The 25,250-nt window shown below is 39.0% G+C and overlaps 1 protein-coding gene across 4 annotated transcripts in view; it reads right to left on the bottom strand.

Annotated features, from left to right (window-relative positions):
* KIF23 (kinesin family member 23) overlaps positions 1–21,610 on the bottom strand; it is a 35,309-nt gene extending 13,699 nt beyond the window's left edge. For 2 of the 4 annotated variants that reach the window (XM_036736998.1, XM_036737000.1), the window contains exons 1-15: positions 21,398–21,572; positions 13,665–13,734; positions 11,312–11,440; positions 8,656–8,761; positions 8,094–8,230; positions 7,742–7,848; positions 7,266–7,436; positions 3,610–3,651; positions 2,896–3,008; positions 2,620–2,741; positions 1,976–2,078; positions 1,158–1,237; positions 937–1,056; positions 617–776; positions 112–270 (exon numbers count right to left, since the gene is read on the bottom strand). In XM_036736998.1, coding sequence (XP_036592893.1) covers positions 112–270; positions 617–776; positions 937–1,056; positions 1,158–1,237; positions 1,976–2,078; positions 2,620–2,741; positions 2,896–3,008; positions 3,610–3,651; positions 7,266–7,436; positions 7,742–7,848; positions 8,094–8,230; positions 8,656–8,761; positions 11,312–11,440; positions 13,665–13,734; positions 21,398–21,408 — 1,630 coding nt within the window. In that variant the 5' untranslated portion in view covers positions 21,409–21,572. Of the gene's footprint in view, positions 1–111; positions 271–616; positions 777–936; positions 1,057–1,157; positions 1,238–1,975; positions 2,079–2,619; positions 2,742–2,895; positions 3,009–3,609; positions 3,652–7,265; positions 7,437–7,741; positions 7,849–8,093; positions 8,231–8,655; positions 8,762–11,311; positions 11,441–13,664; positions 13,735–21,397 lie in introns of all 4 variants that reach the window. The other 2 variants (XM_036736999.1, XM_036737001.1) reach the window with 2 other exon arrangements.
* Positions 21,611–25,250: the final 3,640 nt, after the last annotated feature.

Below are 25,250 nucleotides of genomic sequence, written 5' to 3'. Positions count from 1 at the left end.
ATCGATACTAAACAAATGACGAACTGCACATAGGAAAAATACCATTCCAGCTAAAGATTATATTCTACTACAAATCTCACATCAATTACAAAATACTTCAATTGAAATTACCTTGTTTATTTAATTCTTCTGTCATCATTTGTCGAACATGATGGCGTTTCTCTATGACTTCAATCAACCTTGGAAGTGTTTGTTCATCATTGACATCTAGAATTTCACATGATGTTAAGGGTGGAAAACTCTGCAGAAGTATCTCTGTAACTGATTGTTCTGTATCAATGAATTTAAATAAAACACAGTTACATAAAACAGATAGCTACTTATTCAAGTTTGTTTCACTGTCACATTTCAAAGCCTTAGAATACAACCAGCTAATTTCCAGAAGAATCATACCTTCTAGAAAATGTAAATTGTAAAGAGCTCATAGGACAAGGGAAACAACTGAATTCAGGTTTCAGTTCAATTTTTTTTTCTAGTGGTTAAGTAACATGTTGACTGAAATATCTAATTAAAATTCCATATCCTCTGTTTTAGTTTAGGAAGAAGAAATGAATGCTATTACATGGACTCAGTAACTTCTGAAAGTGTGTTTGGTAGGTATAATTACAAATCATACCATCACCAACTGGACCTCCTCGAAGCTCAAGTCGGCGTGTAAGTTCTTCCCTAAAGGCCTGATTCCTGTAACGTCGGCCTGGAGTCAAACCACATATTGCCTTGTCTATTGGCCTTGCTACTTCAACTTCTTGAGTCACTTCTGCAAATCGCATCACTTGCTAGGATATAAAACAAATAAGAAGTACAAATATTTGCTGCCTTAGAGATTACTCAATAAAGTAGCATTTTACAAGAGATTTTCCTAATCAAATAAGAGTTTTAATTTTGTTTTCCTACAGACATCCAGAAACTTCTGAAGAATATGTGAATTAAAATTACCAAGCTTTCTTCATAATCTTCAGCCTTTGGGTTCACACACACGATCATACGCACTTTGCCTTCCCCATCAAAATAGTTTTTGAATAGATGAGTTAACTTTGAGTCTCGATATGGAACCATCTGTAAATACATTAAATGCCAAACTGATTTATCTACTAAGTCAAAATAAATAAGCCACACAAGTAAAACTACACAATTACTTGAAAAAATCTCTTATTCACCTTGTTAGTCCCATACATTTGGTTTTCTCGAAGGACTTCCATGCATGTTCTTAGTGTCATCAGCGACTGATTAATGTTGCCTAGGAGAAACACATAAATTTCATAGCTCAAACATATTATGACAATATAAAACCTCTTACTCATTTAAAGAAAAACATTAACTGAAGGTTACAAAGCAGAAGATTTTGTTCAATAAAAGGAAGAAATGATGAATAATAAAAAAAAGGTATCCAATAGTGGTATAGACCCTCCAATATATTACATAGATGTTGTAGGGCAGAAAAGACTCCCTGAATGGGATGTTAGATTAGATGGTCTCTAAGGTCCTTTTTGACTACAAATTCTTTGAGTTTATGAAATAAATTTTCAAACAAAGCCTATGTTAATTTTTTAAAGTAACAAGAAATTTAGTTATTTATAAAAGCATGTGTACATTTAAAATATCCATGATGACAGAAACTTGCCCATCCCATTTTTATTATAACCAAAATTTAAATAACTCAGGCCCAATTTCCCACCAAATACTACAACAGACATTTATGGTATTCCCCCATTATGAAAAGGAACCAAAGATTACATATTATTTTCCTGAAGTTAATTGATTCTGAAAGACATCAGTGTCTCTGCAGTGGAACTATCAATAAAAAAGATATTAGAAGCAAAGAAATAGTGTACTATCAACATTCATTTTTCAGTCTCTTGATATGATCTGAACTTGAAAACAATTATACCTTGCCTGAAAACATTTCAACAGACTCTTCTACAACACTGTAGAAAGAATGGCACCACAAGTAACATATTAACTAAACTTGGCTTACCAGCTTCACGTAGTCTGTTGCCTTCTGCTTTTGTCCTATTGGTTCTTTCACTCCCAGCAAGATCAACTAATGACAACTGGCTTAAAGTGATTTGTTCTTTTTCCTGACAGAAAAATATGGATTCATATTTATTAAATTATTTTTCATAACTGCTTTATGATCTCTGTTTTAAACAGAGGCAACAGGTCAATAAGCAAGCCATGGAGCCTAAGGACTAGAATATAATGCAAAACAAGAGGCAGAAGGTTAAATATGTATGAAAGTCTATACTAAAAGCCTACAGTCAATATGTAGAACATTTCCAAATTTATAATAAGTTGGCATCTGGAAGAGTCATGTTGCCTTATTATGCCATGCCTAATCTGATAAGTCCTGAAACAGTCTATACTGAACAAGTATTCAAATCATATTGAATAGCTAGATACACTCCAAATATGAGATGAACATTAACATTTTTTCTAATATTAAATGGTACTTAAAAGATCTGTAAAAAACAATTTCCAAGTTAAAGTGCTGAAATTTAAAATGAATCAACTCTCAAAAAATATCACCAGCTATAAATTCTACAATAAGACTTATCCGCGTAGCTTTAGAATGAGGACACTGGAATTATGTAAGAAATGACACCAAAAAAGCAGTTTCACCTGCAATATATTATCTCCATCTGCATCCAATGGAGCCTGAGCTAGTTTAATGATGAACACACTATGTGACCTACTGGATTCACGATTCAATTGAGTATTGGCTATGCGTCTCTTCTTCTGACCTGTAACAGAAAAGTCAATCATTAATTCTGAAATAGGTCCTTTAGAGGCCTTCACTTCATACTATTTCTGCTAAATTAAGAAGTATTTGATGTTTAAGTCTCAACAGTACTTTTAGTAGGGCATGCTAAATTAAGTTCTGGAAATGGTTATTACCTCTCCAGAAAACTTCAAAAGCTTCTTCAGTTGACTTTACTTCTACTTCTGTGCATCCTGCAACATACATGTTGTGATTCTTATCCTCACGCAGCATTTTAGATTGTGGAGGTCTACAGTAAAGAAAGTTACATGAGACTTTCACTCATAAGACTTCAAAACTGTTTGTCTAATGGTAGAAATTTATCTCATGTGGAACATGGATAAGAAAAAAAGAATTTAACCGTATTAGTTGTACTTCAGATATCACAGAAAAAGAAAGACTTGTTCTAACCCACAAGCTACATTTTACACTTAAGTAAATAAACATACAGCCAAGTCACATGCAAAGGCTAAACATCAACATTTAGTACATCTCTAATTTTATAAGCAATAAGCAGTAAGAGATAAGCTCTGAATTCCACAGCAACAGCAAAAGAAATTTAGCATAGGAATCTACACAACCTATATGCAATACACAACCTTACGAAAGTGGTATGCCAAATATATGACTTCTTTTCTGGCATGTCAAAGGTGTGGAGGACGAGGGATACTGATTGCGAGAAAGATCAGCACATTCTTCCACAGTCAAATGGCAGAGAAAAGTAATAACTGGCCTGCATATTTATGAAAATTGGCCCAGGTGCTATCTTTGGCATATATACAGCAAGTTGTTAATCCCTAAAGTATAAAGTGCACCATTTCCTTACGAAGAGAGACAGCACAGTCACGTACACAAAATCTGCGTTCCTCACAGGAGTGTTGCAACTGTTCCATCTACCAAAGGAATAAGGTATAAGTTACTGTTTCTATAGAAGCCATCCCCTATCAATATTTTCAACATTCTTATAAGATGGGATGTTGAACTCTTTTAAACAAATTATTGCAGCATTTACACAAAGACTTTGGGCCATAAATATATTCATGTGCAATTTTTCAGTTCAACAGATCTAGAAAAGTGCAACATATTCACTTCCATTTAAAAAAACCAAAGTCTTGAAACATATACCTAGTACTGAGTCACAAACAAGAAACTTTTTTTTGAATTTCATCTTGAAAAACATAACTCAAAAAAAGAGTCAAGTATACTGAAACAAATAAAGCTGTGAAAAGTGATGGAAGTTTGGCATCTAAAGAAAGGTGAATTTTATAGCATTTTAAATCTTTAATTTATTTTTCTTTACAAGTACTTAAAAATATCTTAATTCGAAGATAACTGAGATACACCTCAGAAATTAATTCATATGTAAAGATTCTTCTCTGAGAAACTATGTTTAAAAATTTAAGAGCAAGGTGGAGCCAAGATGGCAGCTGGAAAGCAGGGACTCGCCTAAAGCTCTCCCCCAGGACCCTCCAAACACCTATAAAAATGTCTCTGAACAAATTCTAGAACTGCAGAATCCACAAAATAGCAGAGGGAAGCAGGGCTCCAGCCCAGGACAGCCTGGATGGTCACTGGATAAGGTCTACTGCACAGAGCTGGGAGCCGAGGGGAGCGGAACCCAGCATGGCTGTGCCAGGACCAATCAGAACAGGAGCCGGGCAGAACAGGCCCTAGAGCCCTGAATCAGTGAGTTGTGGCAGTTACCAGATTTCTCAACCCACAAACACCAAAGACAACAGAGAAGGTTAGTGAGAAAAACTGCGGGGGACAGAGAGAAAGGAATTTGTGGTTCGGCCACCACCCCAGGGGCAGCAGAGTATTGTGGAAACACAATCTGGATAACACAAGATCTAGCGGCTTCTGCATTAAGGGATCGAAGGGCTTGGAAAATGATATTCCAGAGGTCAATGGAGCTAATAAGAGAAATCATAAGGGACTTACTAAAGTTGAACGGTTTTATTTACATTCCTACATGGAAAGATGATGTGTATAATTCATGAGACCTCAGTATTAGGGTAGCTAAAGGGAATATATGTATATGTGTGTGTGTGTGTAGACAGAGGGCACAGGGTAAGTTGAATATGAAGGGATGATATCAAAAAAAAATAAAATCAAATTAAGGGATGAGAGAGGGAGAAAGGGAGAGATAGAATGGGGTAAATTAACTCGCATAAAGTGGCAAGAAAAAGCAGTTCTGTAGGAAGGGAAGAGGGGGCAGGTGAGGGGAAATGAGTAAATCTTGCTCTCACTGGGACCTGAGGAGAGAATAACATACACACTCAATTGGGTATCTTACCCCACAGGAAAGAAGGAGGAAGAAGATAAAAAAGGGGGGAATGATAGAAGGGAGAGCAGATGAAGGAGGAGGTAATCAAAAGCAAACACTTTCGAAAAGGCACGGGGTCAAGGGAGAAAACTGAATAAAGGCGGATAAGATAGGAAGGAGAAAAATATAGTTAAGTCTTTCACAACATGAGTATTGTGGAAGAGTTTTGCATAATGATACACATGTGCCCTATATTGAATTGCTTGCCTTCTTAGGGACAGTGGGTGGGGAGGAAAGAGGGGAGAGAATTTGGAACTCAAAAATTTTAAAGCAGATGTTCAAAAAAAAAAAGTTTTTGTATGCAACTAGGAAATAAGATACACAGGCAAGGGGGCATAGAAATCTATCTTGCCCTACAAGAAAGTAAGGGAAAAGGGGATGGGGGGGAGTGGGGTGACAGAAGGGAGGGTTGACTGGGGAACGGGGCAATCAGAATATATGCCATCTTGGAGTGGGGGGGAGGGTAGAAATGGGGAAAAAATTGTAATTCAAAATCTTATGAAAATCAATGTTGAAAACTATAAATATTAAATAAACAAATAATTTTTTAAAAAAGAAAATTTAATAGCAAAAGAAAAAGATATCCTCAAAACAATCATTTCCCAAACCTCAAAAGGAAAACATTTGAGTTTGTCCCATGTAAATTAAAACTTAAAAAGATGAACACATATAAGCTTTGAAACGTTAACTAAGTGGCAAGCACAGAGAAAGTTGCTTTCATTAAGTTGTTTCTAAGAATGTCACAGTTAAAAGTGTAAACCAACATAAAAAGATGAAATTCTTATAGTAGATTATATTAATACTATTTTTCTAAACCTACTGATTTATCCAACTAGTGACTACTATCCTCATTAAAGCCTTTTTTTTAGGACATCAAAAAGATATTTAACCTATGAGACTATCATAATGTAAATGGAAATAACAAAAAAATTTCAAAACTGAACCCTGGCAGAAGGGATAAGAAAATTCACCTACTTCCCTTCTTTTTCAGGCTGGGGGATTTAGAGTATGAAACACTCCATACAGTCAGATTCAGATGATATGGTGTTTAGTTTTGCGGAAAAGCTTTCTTTCCCGTTTTCTTTTTGAGGGACATATTGAAATGAAAAGGATTTTTAAAAAAAGATAATTTTTTAAAAATTGGGAACAAAAGAGTAAATATAAGCACAATTTATATTTTTTAATGCTCTAAGTACTGAAGCAGACATTAATGAAAAGCAGAAGTGTCAACATGAGTACAATCAATTGATAGATATTAGGCTGATATTATAACTGAAGTACATACATAGTCAATTTCTTTTATATACATATATACATGCATGTATGTATGTATATATATATAATATATATATACACATATATATTCATTCACATTGGATTAAAAAAAATCCAACTTGTCTTATGTATCTATTATTAATGTTACCATCTAAAAATAAATATGGACTAGGACTATAATTCACTTCTACCTCCTAGATGGGTAACTTTACCTCTCTGAGTTTCTGTTCCCTCCTTTTATAAATGAGAATATACTAGTCCTGCTTATACTACGTACCTCACAGGGTAGTTGTGAAGACAAAAAGAAAACATTAAACATAAAGTGTTTTGTAAACCAAAAGCACTATATAAATTGGAGCTATTATTATTTTGCAGATGCCTGAAACAAGTTTCAACCAACTTGAACACAAATGCAACAGGCTGAAAAACTGGTAACACCAAGGCCAGGTTCTTCCAAAGTATAGCCAGAGTTCATGCACACTTTTGCTGAACAATTCATACTTAAGACAATAATGTTTGCTGAGAAATATTCTCAGAATATGGCCTGGAGTCAAATTGGTGCTTTCAGGAGTAACAGGACTGGAACCATGATTTCATTGATATAAGGAATTTCTAAGTGTAGATACTTGTTCTCTCAATGCAAGACAGCACCTTCTCTGTAACTAGGAAACTCTTTGAAGTATTTTCAAGAGCACTGAGTTGAGTGTCTTGCCTAGGTCTTCCTAGCTTCAAAGCTGGCTCTCTAAGCCACCATACCATGCTGTCTCTTCAAGAATAATATTGAAGTTAAATATTGTGACTACTGTATTTTTTGAAATATCCCACCTGCGTATTGTTAGCACATTATAAAGAGAGATACACTAATACAACTATACACCTAGGTATAAACCTAAGAAAGTTACTTACTTTGGTTTTATAGGATCAAATGGTACCTCCTCTAATAAATCGTATATGTAGTTATTATAGATTTCAATGTAAGATACAAATACAGCATAGACGCTGTCTTCATCAATTTCTTCTGCTTTGCAAAATTCTTGCACATTTATCATATCTGCAAACTCTGGATCAATCTGTCGCCTATAAAAACAAAGATAAAAACAATGAGTCTGATCGTCTAAATCACAAAAAAAAAAAAAACAGGCTATTTTTTTTTCTGGATCAGAGACAGATAGGGCACATTTGGGCAAATATATAAATAAGAAATTTTCTACTTCAGTCTAGAACTGAACTACAACATTTAGCCATATAGCACAACAAACTACACTCTACACTACAACAAACGCTCATTAATTTTCACACAAACAAATTTTCACAAACCATGCCAAATGTCTGAGACACTAATTGATCTTCTGATCACAAATTTTACGCAGAAATTTACTTACTTGCTAGGAGTCTTTTGAGTGGGCAGGGCCTCTCTTTTCTGCCGTTCTAACAAGGCATCAACTTCACACTGGATATCCATACTATTCCTATCATTGGACTTAAAAACCTGAGAATGACACATTAGGGTAATGACACATTGAGCTAAGTACTCCAAGCAGAGTTAAAACTTAGGGTTTTAAAAAATGGTCAACGACTTTAGCTTTTATAAATAAATCATCCATTAACTGACCATTAAGGGTCTATTATGTGCAAAGTACTACAGTAGGCTGTGTGTGGATAATGTGGCATCCATTTTATAAAATAAGTCAATATGTTGTAGCCACTAATTGGATAAAAGAAAAAATCACTTACATATCTCTTCGCTTGAAATGATCCTATACTATTAAATATCATGTCCAAACAACGAGGCAGAAGACCCCCCTCACCGGGAGAACCAGTCATTGTGTGGGTTTTTCCACTTCCTGTAACACCGTAGGTGAAAAGGAGACCTATAATACGAAAGGTCAAAATTATGGAAAAATCCTAAAAATGTAAGATGCAGTTTCCCTACTCAGAATAGATTGTTTTGTAAATTCACAGAAAATAATGAAAACTGAGACACAGCATGAATAAAGAACCGATCTTGAAGTCAGGAAGATCTAGGTTCAAATTTTGCCTCTGACACGTACTAACTGCACGATTCTAAGCAAGTCACTTAACCTCTTGGTTTCCCTAGATAAATCACTAAGACTAGAAGCTGCAAAGAAGATGCACAACTAGCACAGACCAAGTTGTACACTAGGAGTTCAATGGGATGAAGAAAAAGAAGAATGAGCTCCAACAAAAAAATAAGTGAACTTATTTATACTGCTTTAACAGAATGAAGTTGAAGCTTCAATGAAAATCTAGCCAGGGAAAATTCCAAATACCATACCATTTTTGCCATGAATGAGGTCATCTACCAATGGGTTAGCAACAACATCAAAGAGTTCCTTCTGAGTGGTAAGAGTGCCAAATACTTGTTTAAAGGAATACTGCGTCTGTGAAGGAGGAAAAAAAAATAAGAATTGTACATGTTTAAAAATAATCATATTACCAGGTTAGAAAACTAATAAATTTCAACAAAGTTGGAAACTTTCTTTGAACTTAACTTCTATAAATAGCCAAAGAAAAACTCAAATCCTTTAATTTTGAATTCTTGTTAATCTACTCAAAATAAAAAGCTATAATGATGCTATAAACAGTGAATATTTTCATCACTGTAACAAAAACCTGAAAAATATTTTAATAAAACAAATCTCTATCAGAAATAGGCTCATACTTTTATAATAAAGTAGGAAAGTATGAAACATTTCATAGAATCATATTTGCATGATTTTCAACGCAAGAAACCTTTAATGTATCCTCATCAGCTTTTCCTTCTTTCTATTCAGAGTTCAAAAGAACCCATTAAGGATGGCATAGCACAACCCTAATGCTTTGATTTATTTCAAGGATGGAGACAGATGAATAAATAAAGCATGTACTAAGTGCTTATTATGTGCAAAGCACTGTGATAAGCAAGACAGTCCCTACTCTCAAGGAGCTGACATTCTATATGGGAAACAACACTACAGAAGGTTTCAGCTGCAAGACAGAAGGAAAGGTCCCATGGTTCTTTGGGTGCAGCAGCAAAGGATATGGCCATATCTCTTCTCTAAATGTTATTTCCACTGATAAAATTATACCAGTTTCTGACATAGAATCATTTGACAGTGCCAAGACTTAGATGACAAGAACTTTTCTTTTCTGGGTCTTCAATACATGTGCCCGTAGCATCTGCAGGAGCAGTCACCAGGCTCCATCTCCATAGGGGTTTCCTTCCCAAAAGGATAGCTGTGGGTACTAGGTTGGAAGCACGTTCCAAAGGCTCTTGGATTCAGGGTCCTAGGTTGTTTCCATCAAGGCCTGAGAGGAGACAGTGGTCTCTCCCTCAGGCTGCTTTTAGGTAGGTTTACTTGCCTGTCCTTTCAGGGGCAGTTGACTGGTTAGGAGATGGCTAACCCCTTCCGCACAGGAATTGTTCCCAATTGTAGACCAGTGGTCTACTCAGAGTTCTTGTGCTTATCCACCTATTATTGGTGGAAGCTAGTCAGCAGTTGTTGCACATGGTGACAAGAAAGTTGGGCCCTTTCTCCGTGACGATATCTCCCTTCAATGATGGAGGGTCTGAGCTAGAAGCAGGTCTGGTAGTTTGGGGGACACTTTAATTCCCAACACATTTGGGTTCAGAATTCAAAGCTGTCCCAATCAAAGTCTGAGGAGACATGCTAGTCAATTTCGTGCTAGTGATTTGACTTGCTTGGTACATGCTGGCTCCTGTCTCTCCCTTATGGCGCTCTGTTGCTTCAAAAAGTTGAAATCCAAATATAATTCATTTGTGAGCACTTACATAAAAATATTTATACAAATGAATTATTTATAATAGCTGTGCTAATAAAACAAAGATAAACCAATATCTTATTAATATTATAGGCCTATTAATAATCCCTTTCTCTCATAGCTAATGTCTAGTAACTATTTCCCCAAGCTTAATTTTGAGAATTATAGGGATACACAAAGGTGCTACGATCTTTTTTTTTTTTAATGAGATACTCCCAGTGTAGGAACTACTTCCATTAAATCAACTACCAATTCAAGTCTTAGACAAATCCTAAGAAGTTTCCTGATAAACATAGAGGCTTCTGGTCTTCATCTTAATTAAAATTCATTCAAAAGTATAATTCACCTAAATGGTAAAACAATTCATACTTAGTACAATACTTTATAGTTTACAGACTGCTTGCCTCACCACCATGAGGTAGGTATTATTACCCTTTTACAAATAATAAAACTGAAGCTCTGAAGGAATAAGTAATTAGTCCAAATTCACTCAACTAGCACCAAAGGCATAATTAAGCCTAGGTTTCTCCTAGGTCCAGCACTCTTTTCCCCACACCACACTCTCTTAGTGTAGAATGCCTAGAATAAAGATTCAAATATTCAACTTCAAAATGTAAAGCATAAAACTAACCCAGTAGAATCCTAGGATTACAGATTTAGAGTTGGAAGGGACCTCAGAGACTTAGCCCAATGACCTCAGTTTACAGAGGAAGAAACCGAGAGTGGGAGAGCTGAAGTGACTGAAATGACATGTGCATGGTCACACAATTAGTGTTTAGGAAAGCCAGGATTCAAACCCACTTCCTCTGACTTCAAATGCAGTACTTACTCCACTCCACTGTACCACACTGCATCCATATGACTCCATAATAATTTATGCCTGCATTTATAATAATAATCTAAAACCTGAATAACTGATCACATTAGTTCTTATATTTTTACACACACACACACACACACACACACACACACACACACACGCCCCAAAAACTTCTATCAGCTTACTATATGACTAAATGAATTTTAACATCATCAAGGATGAAAGGGTTGGTTGCTGGCTGGAACCAACAAAAGTGGGGGAAAATCAAAAGCAGTTCATGAAAATTTAATGAAAAACCAACTACATAAAAGCTTCTTCAGGTTTCTTTTTCATGAATATAAACTAGTACCTCCTTATAGTCTCCATTTCTGTTTACTCTGTATCCTTCAGGAGTATGAAGCTGAACTGTATTATCACTGATCACTTCAATGCAGCACTCCTGATTTGGAAAGCTCAGGGGGCGAACCCTGCAGTATACCTGAAATGAAAGAATATATAACCAAATTGATATTTATTTAAAGCTAATCAAAACCACCTTAAAGAATGGAGTGTTAGTTCTTTATTCACAAATAACTTTTTGCTTACAGGCTCATCAATTTTTAAAAAGAGAACTTAAAATTATGGAATGACAATGCAAACAACATACCTCTTAGGATGGAAAAAGGTATGCACAAAAATAGAACTACAGCTTAAAATTAAAATAATTTTCGACACTTCACATGTCTAAAATGAAATTAAAATAGGTTTTCATAATAAAAACTTAAAATAACACGATTAATAATCAACAGTAAACAGACCTTTGGAGTGTACAGCAATTAAATTTGCAAACAACAATTAATACAAATAAAGAGAAGTAAGGCTTAATATTTAGCTTCAAATGCTGGTAAAACTTATTCATTATGTTCAAAGCATCTTTCTTCAACTTATAATTGAGTATAAGTCTGAAGTACAACATCTTATATCATACAAACTTCATTAACTGACATACTATGTGCACAAGTCAACTTTAAACTCACAGACCAACATTTGAAAGTAGAAAGGAAGCACTTGCAGTTCTAGGTAAGTACTACTATGAAAGGAACCATTAAGTACAAAAAAGGACTCTAAGAAGAATTTAAAAATTAAGACTTTCTGTCTGTCAATAAGCAAATAAGCATTCTATGTGACAAGCACTGCACTAAGTGCTGGGGATATAAAGAAAGATAAAACAAAGTTCATCTCAAGAAGGTTTTATTCTACTGGAGGACAGAACATGCCATATAACATATCTACAGTACTATCAAATTCAAATAGAAACAGAGACCACTAAACTAAGCATAAGCATCCCTGCTGACCACACACTGACTTAAGTTTCAAAATGTAAATGGGTTACAATTTAAAATGTAACTACCTCTATTTTATTGCATTTTTATTTATTTTGTTATTTCCCAATTACATTTTTTGAGGGTGAGGCAATCAAGAGGTTAAGTGATTTGCTCAGGGTCACATGGTCTGAGGCTGGATTTGAACTCAAGTCCTCCTGACTCCAGGGCTCTATCCACTTCACCACTTAGCTACCCTTCCTGATCACATTTCATTCTGGTTGTGTAGTAAGTAGTTTGTTATCCTTTTGACACCTCTGATCTACAGTATAAATAGCAAGTAAATTTCAGATGAGCCTGGGGGATTTGCTCTTCTTGGCCCCAGGGAATTGAAGGAAGGCCAATGAGAAGTTGCAAAAAGGCAGATTAAGTAAGGGTAGAAACAAGAAAAACTTCCTAACAATTTGAACGATTCAGAAGTAGAATGGGCTGCTGAGGGATAAACCTCATTATTAGGTCTTCAAATGAAAGCTTGTTGAGAATGTGGTCTCTGAGGTTCCTTCTCACTCAGATTCTATGATTCTGGTATATTTTCTAATAAGCATGAAGTCAAAACTTTTAAATTAATCATTGTACTGCACTCCTCTGAAAAGGGGTGAGGCAGATTCTGAAATACAAAGAATTTCCTCTCACTCTGTAATATTGGTAGATTTCTGAGCCCAAGATAAAGAATATCTTTAAAATGAAGAGCTATTTTGAATTGAAAAACATAAACTTACAAACTTTATAACGAATACAGACAGTTGGAAATAGGGCTTAATTAATAAGACTTAGTACAGTCAATTCTTATATCCTCTCCAATCCATTCTTTTTCCTTGTCCACAAATAGACTAAGTGAGGTGTCCATCTAATGCATTTATTTACATAATTCCATTTGATCATAACCACTCAGTGACACAGGTACTACAGGAAACAGTACTCTCATTTTACAGATAGGGAAATTTCAGACACAGAATAAAAACAATTTGCTCACAGTTACACTTCTACTAAGTTACTGAGGAGGATTCAAACCCAGATCTTCCCTGACTCTAAAAACAGTGCCCTTTTCACTACACTACATGATCATGGCATGGTTAAAACCCTGGGCTCTAAAAGGCCACACCAACAGAACACAAGCTCTGGCATGTTCTACAAAACTTGAGGGTTCAGAGTACCCAGAGACAAACCATACTTGCTACCTAAGAGCCAGACCAGCTAAGGCTCATTACCAATAGGTTGGCCACAGAAACTACTATTTCTCTTAATTTGTTCCCCCCCCCCTTTTTTTTTGCTTAATCTCTTAAGTAGTAAAATACAGCATAAAAGAGCAGACCTAAAAGAAATTAGACATGGCTACCTTACCCCAACTGGATCTTTGAGACTTGATTGGGTTCCTTTCTTTGGAAGTGGCTTCCTAGGAGTTTTACTTTTCCTGGTCAAAGAAGAAACCAAAATCTTAGTGCAAAGTTAGCATACAAAAAACAAATTCTTCCCTTTAATTTTCCTATTTTTATACAATTCTCCATTATTAATAATAAAAAAAGAATATACACCAATAATAAACTTTCATTCTTTAATCCATACATAATGGAGTATTAACAAGGCACTATGATTGTCAAGACATCAGCAGCTCTGTATAGTTTCAACTCTATGGAACCTCTTGCCTCTCTCAGGATAACCTAATCTCCTGAAATCTCCCCATCTTGTAGACTAATTGAGTTTCTGATACTCAGTACCTTTTTAATCCCCTCAGTTCCCCCTCTCCTCTGACTGGAGCTTTAGAGAAGGCTCAGAACTTACCAGTGACTCTGCTGGGTTTCAACTCGGCTCTAAGTATTTATTACATAGTTTTTTTTTCAACAAGAGTAAACAGTATAAAATGGAAATGTATGGTTTTATATTGAATCCTCTCATTATGTTGTGCTGTGTACTTGGAAATGTTTTTTTTTTCAAGTTCAAAATGAATAAAACTTTTTTGAAAAAAGAAAAAAGAAGTATAATACCTCCTGGTGTATCTATCAGCCCCTTGTCAGCCCACCCACCCATACATACTTTTCAGCTTCCTTTTCTGTGTGGTCTTCTTCGTTAGATTGTAAGCTCCTCAAGGGTAGGAACTGTCTTTCTTTTTCTTATTTGTATTCCCAGTGCTTAGCACAATGCCTAGCACATAGTAGGTGCTTAATTAATGGAATATATGTTAACTATTACTAAAGCAGGAGGGAAGAGCAATTTTCAAAGATGTTCATGGAGGAACTGACATCAGAGTTGGTTTTTTAAAAGATGGATAGAAATCCCACGAGAAAGGAGGGGGGGAGGTCATTTCTGGAGTAGGGAATAGTACGAATACAGCAGGAGAAGGCAGACAGTACCCAGGAAGCCTAGAACTGAGCACACAGAGAGAAGCAATATGGGACAAGTCTAAAAAAGTAAGGTGGCACTGGACTGTGGCAGCCCTTGAATGCCAAGGAAAGGAAACATAGTTATTTACCAAGGAACAAGTAAAAGTTGTTGGAAAAGTTATTCTGGCTATGACACAATGGTTGGGTTGGAGGAAGGAAAGCGGAGGCAGAAATACCTTTAAGAAGGCTCCTGGGGGGGGGGGGGGCGCGGAGCCAAGATGGCATCAGGAAAGCAGGGACTTGTGTGAGCTCCCCACCAGGTCTCTCCAAAAACCTATAAAAAATGGCTCTGAACAAATTCTAGAACTGCAGAATCCACAAAATAGCAGAGAGAAGCAGGGCTCTAGACCAGGACAGCCTGGATGGTCACTGGATAAGGTCTACCGCACAGAGCTGGGAGCCGAGCCCAGCATGGGTGGTAGCAGGACCAAACAGACCAGGAGCCGGGCAGTACAGGCCTGAATCAGTGAGCTGTGGCAGTTACCAGATTTCTCAACCCACAAACACCAAAGATAACAGAAAAGGTTAGTGGGAAAAACTGCAGGAGTGGAAGGAGTTTGCGGTTTGGCCACCACCCCAGGGGTAGCAGAGGTGCAGCAGCTACAGAACTACAGCTGCAGTTGCTTCAGGCCCCAGACCTACCTGGTGGGAGGAATTAAGTGGCAGATAAGAGCAGGAGTGCAGAGCCTGCTTAAGATCTGAGTCAGGTCCAGGTTGGTGGTTCTTGGGGAAGGAGGAGTGCTGGTGTGGCAGAGCTGGCTATACAGAAATAGCTCTGAAAACAACAGCACATCCCCTCAAGCTTGGAACAAAGTACTCTCTTACTTTACAAGCAGTCATACCCTGGCGAAAAACTCAAGGGTCAAGTAAGTTGGCTGGGAACATGGCCAGGCAGCGAAAATGGACTCAGATTCAGACTCAGACTTTGGAATCTTTCTTTGGTGACAAAGAAGACCAAAACATACAGCCAGAAGAAGTCAACAAAGTCAAAGGGCCTACATCAAAAACCTCCAAGAAAAACATGAACTGGTCTCAGGCCATGGGAGAGCTCAAAAAGGATTTGGAAAAGCAAGTCAGAGAAATAGAGGAAAAATTGGGAAGACAAATGAGAGTGATGCGAGAAAACCATGAAAAACAAGTCAATGACGTGCTAAAGGGGACCCAAAAAAATACCGAAAAAAATACTGAATAAAATAACACCTTAAAAAATAGACTAACTCAAATGGCAAAAGAGACCCAAAAAGCCAATGAGGAGAAGAATGCCTTGAAAGGCAGAATTAGCCAAATGGAAAAGGAGGCCCAAAAGACCACTGAAGAAAATACTACCTTAAAAATTAGATTGGAGCAAGTGGAAGCTAGTGACTTTAGGAGAAATCAAGATATTATAAAACAGAACTAAAGGAATGAAAAAGTGGAAGACAATGTGAAATATCTCATTGGAAAAACCAGTGACCTGGAAAATAGATCCAGGAAAGATAATTTAAAAATTATTGGACTACCTGAAAGCCATGATCAAAAAAAGAGCCTAGATATCATCTTTCAAGAAATTATCAAGCAGAACTGCCCTGATATTTTAGAGCCAGAATGTAAAATAGAAATTGAAAGAATCCACAGATCGCCTCCTCAAATAGATCCCAAAAAGAAAACTCCTAGGATTATTGTCGCCAAATTCCAGAGCTCCCAGATCAAGGAGAAAATACTGCAAGCAGCCAGAAAGAAACAATGTATTGTGAAAACAGGATAACACAAGATCTAGCAGCTTCTACATTAAGAGATCAAAGGGCTTGGAATACGATATTCCGGAGGTCAATGGAGCTAGGATTAAAACCAAGAATCACCTACCCAGCAAAACTGAGTACCATACTCCAAGGCAAAATATGTATTTTCAATAAAATAGAGGACTTTCAAGCTTTCTCAGTGAAAAGACCAGAACTGAATAGAAAATGTGACTTTCAAACACAAGAATCAAGAGAAGCATGAAAAGGTAAACAATAAAATGAAATCACAAGGGACTTACTAAAGTTGAACTGTTTTGTTTACATTCCTACATGGAAAGATGATGTGTATGATTCATGAGACCTCAGTATTAGGGTAGATGAAGGGAATATGCATGTATATGTGTGTGTATATATATGTATATGTGTGTGTATGTATATATATATGTATATGTATATATAATATATATATACGTATTACAGAGGGCACAGGGTGAGTTGAATATGAAGGGATGATATCTAAAAAATAAAATCAAATTAAGGGATGAGAGAGGAATATATTGAGAGAAGGAGAAAGGGAGAGAGAGAATGGGGTAAATTAACTCGCATAAAAGTGGCAAGAAAAAGCAGTTCTGTAGGAAGAGAAAGAAGGCAGGTGAGGGGGAATGAGTGAATCTTGCTCTCACAGGATTTGACTTGAGGAGGGAATACCATACACATTCAATTGGGTATCTTACCCCACAGGAAAGAAGGAGGAAGAAGATAAAAAAGGGGGGATGATAGAAGGGAGGGCAGATAGGGGGGGTAGAGGTAATCAAAAACAAACCCTTTCAAAAAGGGACAGGGTTAAGGGAGAAAATTCAATAAAGGGGGATAGGTTAAGAAGGAGCAAAATATAGTTAGTCTTTCACAACATGAGTATTGTGGAAGGGTACACATAATGATACGCATGTGGCCTATGTTGAATTGCTTGCCTTCTTAGGGAGGGTGGGTGGGAAGGAAAGAGAGGAGAGAATTTGGAACTCAAAGTTTTAAAAACAGATGTTCAAAAACAACAACAAAAAAAAGTTTTTGCATGCAACTAGGAAATAAGATACACAGGCAATGGGACGTAGAAATTTATCTTGCCCTACAAGAAAGGAAGGGAAAAGGGGATGAGAGTGGGGTGACAGAAGGGAGGGCTGACTGGGGAATGGGGCAACCAGAATATACGCCATCTTGGAGTGGGGGGGAGGGTAGAAATGGGGAGAAAATTCGTAATTCAAACTCTTGTGAAAATCAATGCTGAAAACTAAATATATTAAATAAATTAAATAATTTTTTTTTTAAAAAGGCTCCTGCAATAGTCTCGGTAAATGGCAGGATTTTGTTGTTCAGTCATTTTTCAGTTGTGTTTGTCTGACTCTTCAGGACCTCATTTGGGGTTTTCTTGGCAAAGACACTGGAGTGCTTTGCCATTTCCTTCTCCAGCTCATTTTACAGATGAAGAAACTGAGACAAACAGGGTTGAGCGACTTGGCCAAAGTTACATGGCTAGTAAGTGTCTGAGGCAGATCTGAATTCAGGAAGATGAATTTTCCTGACTCTAGGCCCAGCATGCAATTATCCACTGTACCATGTAGCTGCCAGAGTAGTAGGGTAAGAGTGGGGGCAGTAGGAATAAAGACATAAGAGATTTTTAAAAAGGTAGAGGTAGTGGATTAGATGTGAAAAGTAAAAAACAAGATTCCAAATATGGGAAACTGGGTAGATGACATTATTCTGGATTCTTTACTTTCCCTCACCCCACATATTCAACAGTTACCAAATCTAGCCATTCTCACCTCCTTAACTCTTGGTATCTGACCACTTCTGTCTACTTACATAGCTACACAAGCTTAGTTCAGGCCCTCACTTTCCCTTGCCTACATTACTTTAAAGGCCACCTTACTGTTTTTCCTGCCTTAAATCTCTCTCCATTCCAGCCTACCCTGCAAACTACTGACAAAATTATCATTTTCTTACTCCAACTCCAGTGGCTCCCTATTTCTTCCAGGAAACTGAATCACTTCCATTTGAACTGTTTTAAGAAGATTCTGACGACCACTCTGGCAAAATAAAGTACCAGACAATGAGGTCCTTTCTCAGGCTGTATTGCCAAGCATTCAAACTCTACTGCACAGAATACAACTCCAATGGACTGGTCACACTGTTCAAATGTCAAAGGTATGTTTGCCTAAAAGACTATATTTTGGAGTACTCACACAAGGCAAGTCCTCACATAGAGGTCAGAAGAAATGATACAAAGACACTTTCAAGGTCTCTTCGAAGAACAATGGAATCTATTATGAGACATGGGAGATACTGGCATAGAACTGCCTAGCATGGCATGCTTGCATCAAAGAAGATACTGTGCTCCATGAGCAAAGCAGAATTGGAATAGCTCAAAAGAAACCTGAGATGTGCAGTGTTCACATGGACTATTTGTGCCTCATCTGTGGTAGAGTCTTCCGAGCTCCTACTGGTCTGATGAACCACTGTCAGATATATTGTACCTCGACCCAGATATAGTGATGTCATTTTGATCCTTTCTGAGCATGAAGGACAACCACTAATCAATTTCTTTTAGGATCACACGTAAATTTTAAAGCCCCTATATAGAAACCTGGTCCCAATCCATCTTTCCAGTCTCAATAGATTTTATTTCCTCTCCTGAACTCCAGGATCCAACTAAACTGGCCTTCTCTCTGTTCCTCAAATGACAATTCCTATTCCATCTTTGTGCCTTTGTAATTGTCCCTCACATATGGAGTGTCCTCAAGTCATCGTCTCCGCCTCGCAGAATCCCCCTCCTTTCTTGATTCCAACTGCTAGCATCCTCTTTTCCAGACCACCTTATATTTAACAAATTTGTATGTATTCTCCATCTTGATTCTATACTTGTTTCACCTTGAGACTATAAGCACCCTGTGAGTAAGAATAGTTTCATTCTTTGTACCAGTATCTCCAATGTATGGGAATGGTAGGTTCTTAATAAATTTTTTTTGATTGAAAGGAGCCAAGGACAGACCCTTAAGAATTTCCGTAGTGAAGAGTCATGGATGAATATGAGAAACCAACAAGAAATAGTTACCAAAGGAGCATCTGGTTAATAGTCAAAAGTTGCAGAGAGGTCAGTGAGGAAGAATGACTTTTTAAAACACTGAATTCTGCAAATAATTAGACAATGGTGTGCAGTTTCAGTGCAGTGGTATGGAGAAGCCTCATGGGAATAGATAAAACAGAAGGGGATTAATGGTTGAAAAAATGCTCAGACCAAATACCGTATTTCCTCCCCACAAAAAGTTATGCTTCCTATTCAAATAACTATGACCCTAAACTATAGATTTCTTACTTGGTGACTTAGGTTTTCTTTTTTACTCCCATCCCAAGGTTCTCTTTTTTACTTCCACTGCAATTTATTTCACTATGTCTATGGTTTCTATTACTTGGTCTGGAACTGTGAGTTCATCAATAGGAATCTACTAATGAGGAAACTAGCCACTCTCCTTCATTAGCAGCTCATATCTAAATTATAGTTAGTTATAGAGTTACACATAGAGCTATATTTCTACATAGAGACACGCAGAGATAATATTTGCCGTGTTTAGCACAGTGCCTGCCACATTCCCTCCCGTTAAAGGACGTGGTCACACAGCTCATTAAGTGTCAGAGGTAGGACTTGACCTTCCTATCTCCAAGAATCTGTGATTTTAATGGTGTGGGGGCTAATTCCACAGATGCAGATCACAAACATTCTACCCCTTAGTAAAGAGTTTCCAGAGTTGCTCCAGTTAAAATATAATAATAATCACCCTACAAATGAGCTTCTCTAGACTCGACTACTCTGATTCCCAGACAATTAAATGACAGTACATCACCTAACTCAATATCAGCCGGCATCTAGCATTTTAAAAGCTTTTCTCAGAGCGACACTGTGAAGCAGGAGTGGTAGCTGTTACCCCGTCTTATAGATTGGGAAACGTAAGGTGTATAGAGGCTAAGTGCCTCGTCCGAGGTTATACAGTATGTGGCAGAGGCAGATCTTAAAACCCACGTCCAGTTCTTCCTTCATTGTACCACCCCACACCTCTAAGCAAGAGATTATCGTTTTTAAGACCAGAATAAAACAAGACTTACATACAACACCCTCCCCCCAAGGACTTCTAAATTTAAAAAAGAGTAGAGAGTCTCTTTGCCTGGGGCGGGGGGGGGGGGGGGGGGGGGGAGGAGAAAAGCGTGGAAAGAGTGATAGAGCGGAACTGGCAGTGTGAAATAACAGGGTGTCCCAAAAGCCTTAGTGAACACAGCATATTGCAATATGCCATTAGAAAAAGGTGATGGATTTGGTTGGTTTTGCTTAACTGCTTCCTTCCCCCATTTTTTTTAAGGACAGATGACTCATAGGGGACGGGTAAATTCAAGTGAGGTAAAAACAAAAGATGTGAATAAAAATGAAATTTTAAATGGTAAGAAGCAGGTCCGCGCGGGAGGTACCCCGGCCTCCCCTTCTCAGAAGGGCACAGAACAAGATCGGGAGGGAGGAGCTGGGGGTGGGTGCGAGGCAGGGCAGCTGATGTTCATTATCTCTCAGGTAGGCTTCCCCGAGGAAAGTTTGGGGGCTGTGAGAAGGGGCGGGGCAAGGCATGGGGAAGGGCTTCGGAAGCAGGGAAAACGCCAGGTCTGGTCGGTAGATGACCGGGGGGAAGGGGAACGCCTTGCGCACCCCAAGGATTCCCCTTGCTTTTTCCGGGCTGTGACCCAGGCGGGAGCCTGGGCGGTGGCGCTCGTGGGGATCGCCGTTCCGGGACAAGAAGAGGGGGCCAGGCTAGCTAGCCCTATCTCGCCCCGGGGTCCCACTCGGGCCCCCGGGTCCCGGGCCTTGTCGCCACTCCCCCCTCCTCCCATACTCCTATCCACAGCCCAAGCTGCCGAGTCCCGCTACCCCGACCCGGACACTCACGCTGGCTTCATGGCCGAAGAGTGAGTGCTCTATCGGCGGCAGGCGGCGGGAAGAGCTCGGGGAGAACTGGCGGGAAGGCTGCGGGGTCGCGGTCGCCGCGCTCGGGTCCCCGAGAGCTCCCTGACACACAATCCGAACGGTCGCTCACTTCCCCCTAGCCGGGCGAGGAAAAGACGACCGGGCGGGCGCGCGCCACGGCGCATTTCAAACGAACCAATCAGCGTCCGCGGCGTCCCTCGCGTGCTCCGGGGCGGGGCAGAGGGTGTGGCGTCGGGGGAGGAAGCGTTCGCTCGAGGCCGGAAGTGGGGCTCGTTTCCATGGAAACTGACGGCTGAGGGGAAAACTTTATCCCTCCGGGAATGAAAACAGGAACCAACTTCCTCGGGTACTTGCGACCTGGAATGCCAAACGCCCCCAAATGACTCGCCCCAGGAGGGTGACCTTGTCTGCCTATTTTACTGAGCCGTGTGAGGCTATGCTGCGATCTCCCTCTCACCTCACCTCAGGTATCTGTCCCCACATCCATCCTCCCTCCCAGCCAATTAACAGTTGGTCAAAATATCGAACTCTAATCGGTTCCTGAGTGCCAGGCAGGGTGCTAAGCGCGGCAGAAATACCCAGAAAAGCAAAAGACAGTCCCTGCCCTCCAGGAGCCCCCAGTCTAATGGAGGACAACATGCAAAAAACCAGGACAGACATGATAATACACAGGACAAATCGGAGACCCTCAGAAGTGGGAAGGCGCTAGCATTAAGAGGGGTTGGGACCTGACGGAAGCCAGGAAGGGGAGATTCCATTTCCTTCTGGAAGAGCATTCTAGGTATGGGGGGGGCGGGGTGTAATATCAATTTAGTTGGGACTTTTCTATTGTTTTAGAATGATAGATTAATTAAGTGTCTTTGATTGAGCCTTACCAGGTGCAAAGCCCCAGACCCAAACCGCTATCTACTAGGTGCTTAAGCCTGTGTGGACGTGAAGCCCTCAGGGTCCTAAGGGCAGTTGCTAAGACCAGAGCCTGAGTTCTGCTGGCTCAGATGACGTTTGATGCCGGCTAAGAGTGCATAAAAAGAGAGAACAGAGCTATTTGCTTGGGGCTCTCACTCTTGGAGGCCTGTTGACGTGGAGACTCTGGGCAGCTGTAGTTAAGAGCCCTCCAGCTTGTAAACCCAGATGCTGGGACTTTGTTAAACCCTGTTAACTATGCATTGAGATTTGAATTAGGCAAGGTCTGTCAGTTGATTTGTGAAATTTGTTTGTATTTGCTCTGAAGTTCAGGGTGCTGGCTTTTTTCCCCTGAACTAAGTGAATGATATTTGTATGTTCCATTAAACTGAGATTGTTAACCCCTTTATTGCTACCTCCCTTAGTAAAGCAGATAAAAAGAACCTGTGCTTGCAGTGTTCTTGTTGTTGGGCTTGTGTTGGTTTTTCACCCCCACAGCAGCTGCAAGCCGGGTTGTTGCAATTGGGGGAAGCCAGAGAAAATGCCTAGAGCCTAGAGATGGCTATCTTGTTGGACCCAGTGTCACTGGATCACAAAGTATGGCAGGAAAGGGAGAAGACTGTATAGGAATAACTTTTTTTCTCTCTCTGTGTATGTGTGTGTGTGTATATATATATGTATATATATGTATATATATATATATGTATATATACACACACACACACACACACACACACACGTACGTATATAGGCTCTGTCCTGGGCCTTCATACATACACACACACACATATCATATATGTATATATCTCTCTTCTGGCCACCATGACCCCACAATCTTCCTGCCAACTTGCCCCAGCTCTCCCCACTGCCTCAGATAGATATGTAATATATATTAAAATATATGATATATAGATAATATATACTTAGGTATAATATATAATTATATATACATATATGTGTGTATATGTGTGTATATATACATATACACACATATATACACATACATATACATATGCACATATACATACATATGTACATATATGCACATACATATATAATATACATATGTACATGTATATGTATGTGTGTGTGTATATATATATGTAAAGGCCTGGGGCAGAGCCCAGACAGACTGGAGGGGGGAGAGCATGATATAAAGAACTTTGAATGCCAGAGGATTTTATATATTTATCTTTAAAGTGATATGGAGTCACTGGAGTTTATTAAATACAGAGGTGATATGATCAGACTTGCATTTTAAGAAATTCACTTTGACAGCTGAGTGGAGGAGAAACTGGAGTGGAGACAGCCCCACCAGCAGGCTATTGCAATAATGTAGGTGTAAAGAGATGACAGTCTTCACCAAGGTAGTGGCAGCGTCAGAGGAAAGAAGAGGGTATATGGGAGACATTTTATGAAGGTAAAATCAGCAAGCCTTAGCAATAGATTGGATATGAGAGGTGAGAGTGAAGAGTTGAGGTGATACCCAGGTTTCAAGCCTGGGTGACTGGAGTGGAGGATGGTAGTATAGAAAGTAATAAGGAAGTTAAGAAGAGGGAAGGGTTTAGGGGCAAAGACGATGAGTTCTATTTTGGACATGTTGAGTTTAAGATGTCTGCTGCACATCCAGTTAGAGATGTCCAATAGGCAGTTGGAGATGAGAGTCTGGAGATAGGCAGAGAGGCTGGAGCTGCATAAGCAGATTTGAGAATCATCAGCATAGAGATGGTAATTAAATCCACAGGAGCTAATGAGATCACCAAGTAGTGTAGAGGGAGAAGAGAAGATGGCCCAGGACACAGCCATGGGGGACACTCATGAATAGCCAGAGTGACCTGGATAAAGATCATCCACTAAAGGAGATGGAGAAGATTGAGATAGGAGGAGAGCCAGGAGTAGTGCCACAAAAACCTAGGGACAAAAGAGTATTAAAGGAGGAGGACTGAGAAAAGGCCATTTGATTTGGCAATTAAGAAATCATTGGTAACTTCAGAGAGCAGTTTCGACTTGAAGTGATAAGGTCAGAAACCAATCTACAGAGAGTTAAGAAGAAAGTCAGTCAATAAACATAAAACATTTATTAAGTGCCTGCTATGTAGGCTGAGCTAAGTGCTGAAGATACAAAGAAAGGCAAAAGACAGTCCCTGCCCTCAAGGGGCTCATTATCTATTAAGGGAAGACTACGCATAAAAAGAAGCTGAAGGAGGAGGAGAAGGAAATGATAAGATGGCTGCCATGGGTTCCCCACCCTCAAATAGAGACTCTGAGAAGAGCCTTTGAATATCTGCCCTCTACCCTCACCATTTAGAGGGTATGTGGGGGCCGAGGGGCAGGTGGTACTGAGGAGATTTAGGTTTCAGAATTGATGTGATCTTTCAGGATGATGAGTTTCTGGAGACCAAGATAAAGTCCAGGAAAGCAACCTGGTATGGTCAGGTTATTGGTTATTAAAGAAAAGGTTATTGAAGTCAGTAGGAAAGAGCAGTTGTCATACTGAAAGAAGCTAAGAAGTGAGTGGGAAATGAAAAGCAGAGGCCACAAGTACACAGTTTTTTGTCCCCTAGTGTAGATGCGTGTATTCTGCCCTAGTCTTTCTCCTGAATTCTAGACCTACATGTCCACTTGGATGTCCTATTAGCATCTCAAGCTCCACATTTCCCCTAAGTTCAACCCTCCTCCAATCTTCCCTGTTTCTTTTGAGGGCATCACCAAGGCTCACAACCTCAGAGTAATCCTTAACTCTTCCCTCTCTCTCACTCCTTCCTCCAACATCCAATGAGTTGCCAAGTCTTGTAAAGTCTACTTCCACAACACCTGTCACATCTGACTCATCATCCAATTGTGAGAGTTGGGTTAAAGTTAGGTTTCCATGGAAGAGTTAATTGAGTAAAGTTAGGGAAAGTTAGGTTAC

This window comes from Trichosurus vulpecula, chromosome 8 (genome assembly GCF_011100635.1).
Source record: "Trichosurus vulpecula isolate mTriVul1 chromosome 8, mTriVul1.pri, whole genome shotgun sequence".
Taxonomy (NCBI): domain Eukaryota; kingdom Metazoa; phylum Chordata; class Mammalia; order Diprotodontia; family Phalangeridae; genus Trichosurus; species Trichosurus vulpecula.
Note: the sequence above shows the minus strand (reverse complement) of the source record. Positions and strands in the feature narration are given on the sequence as shown.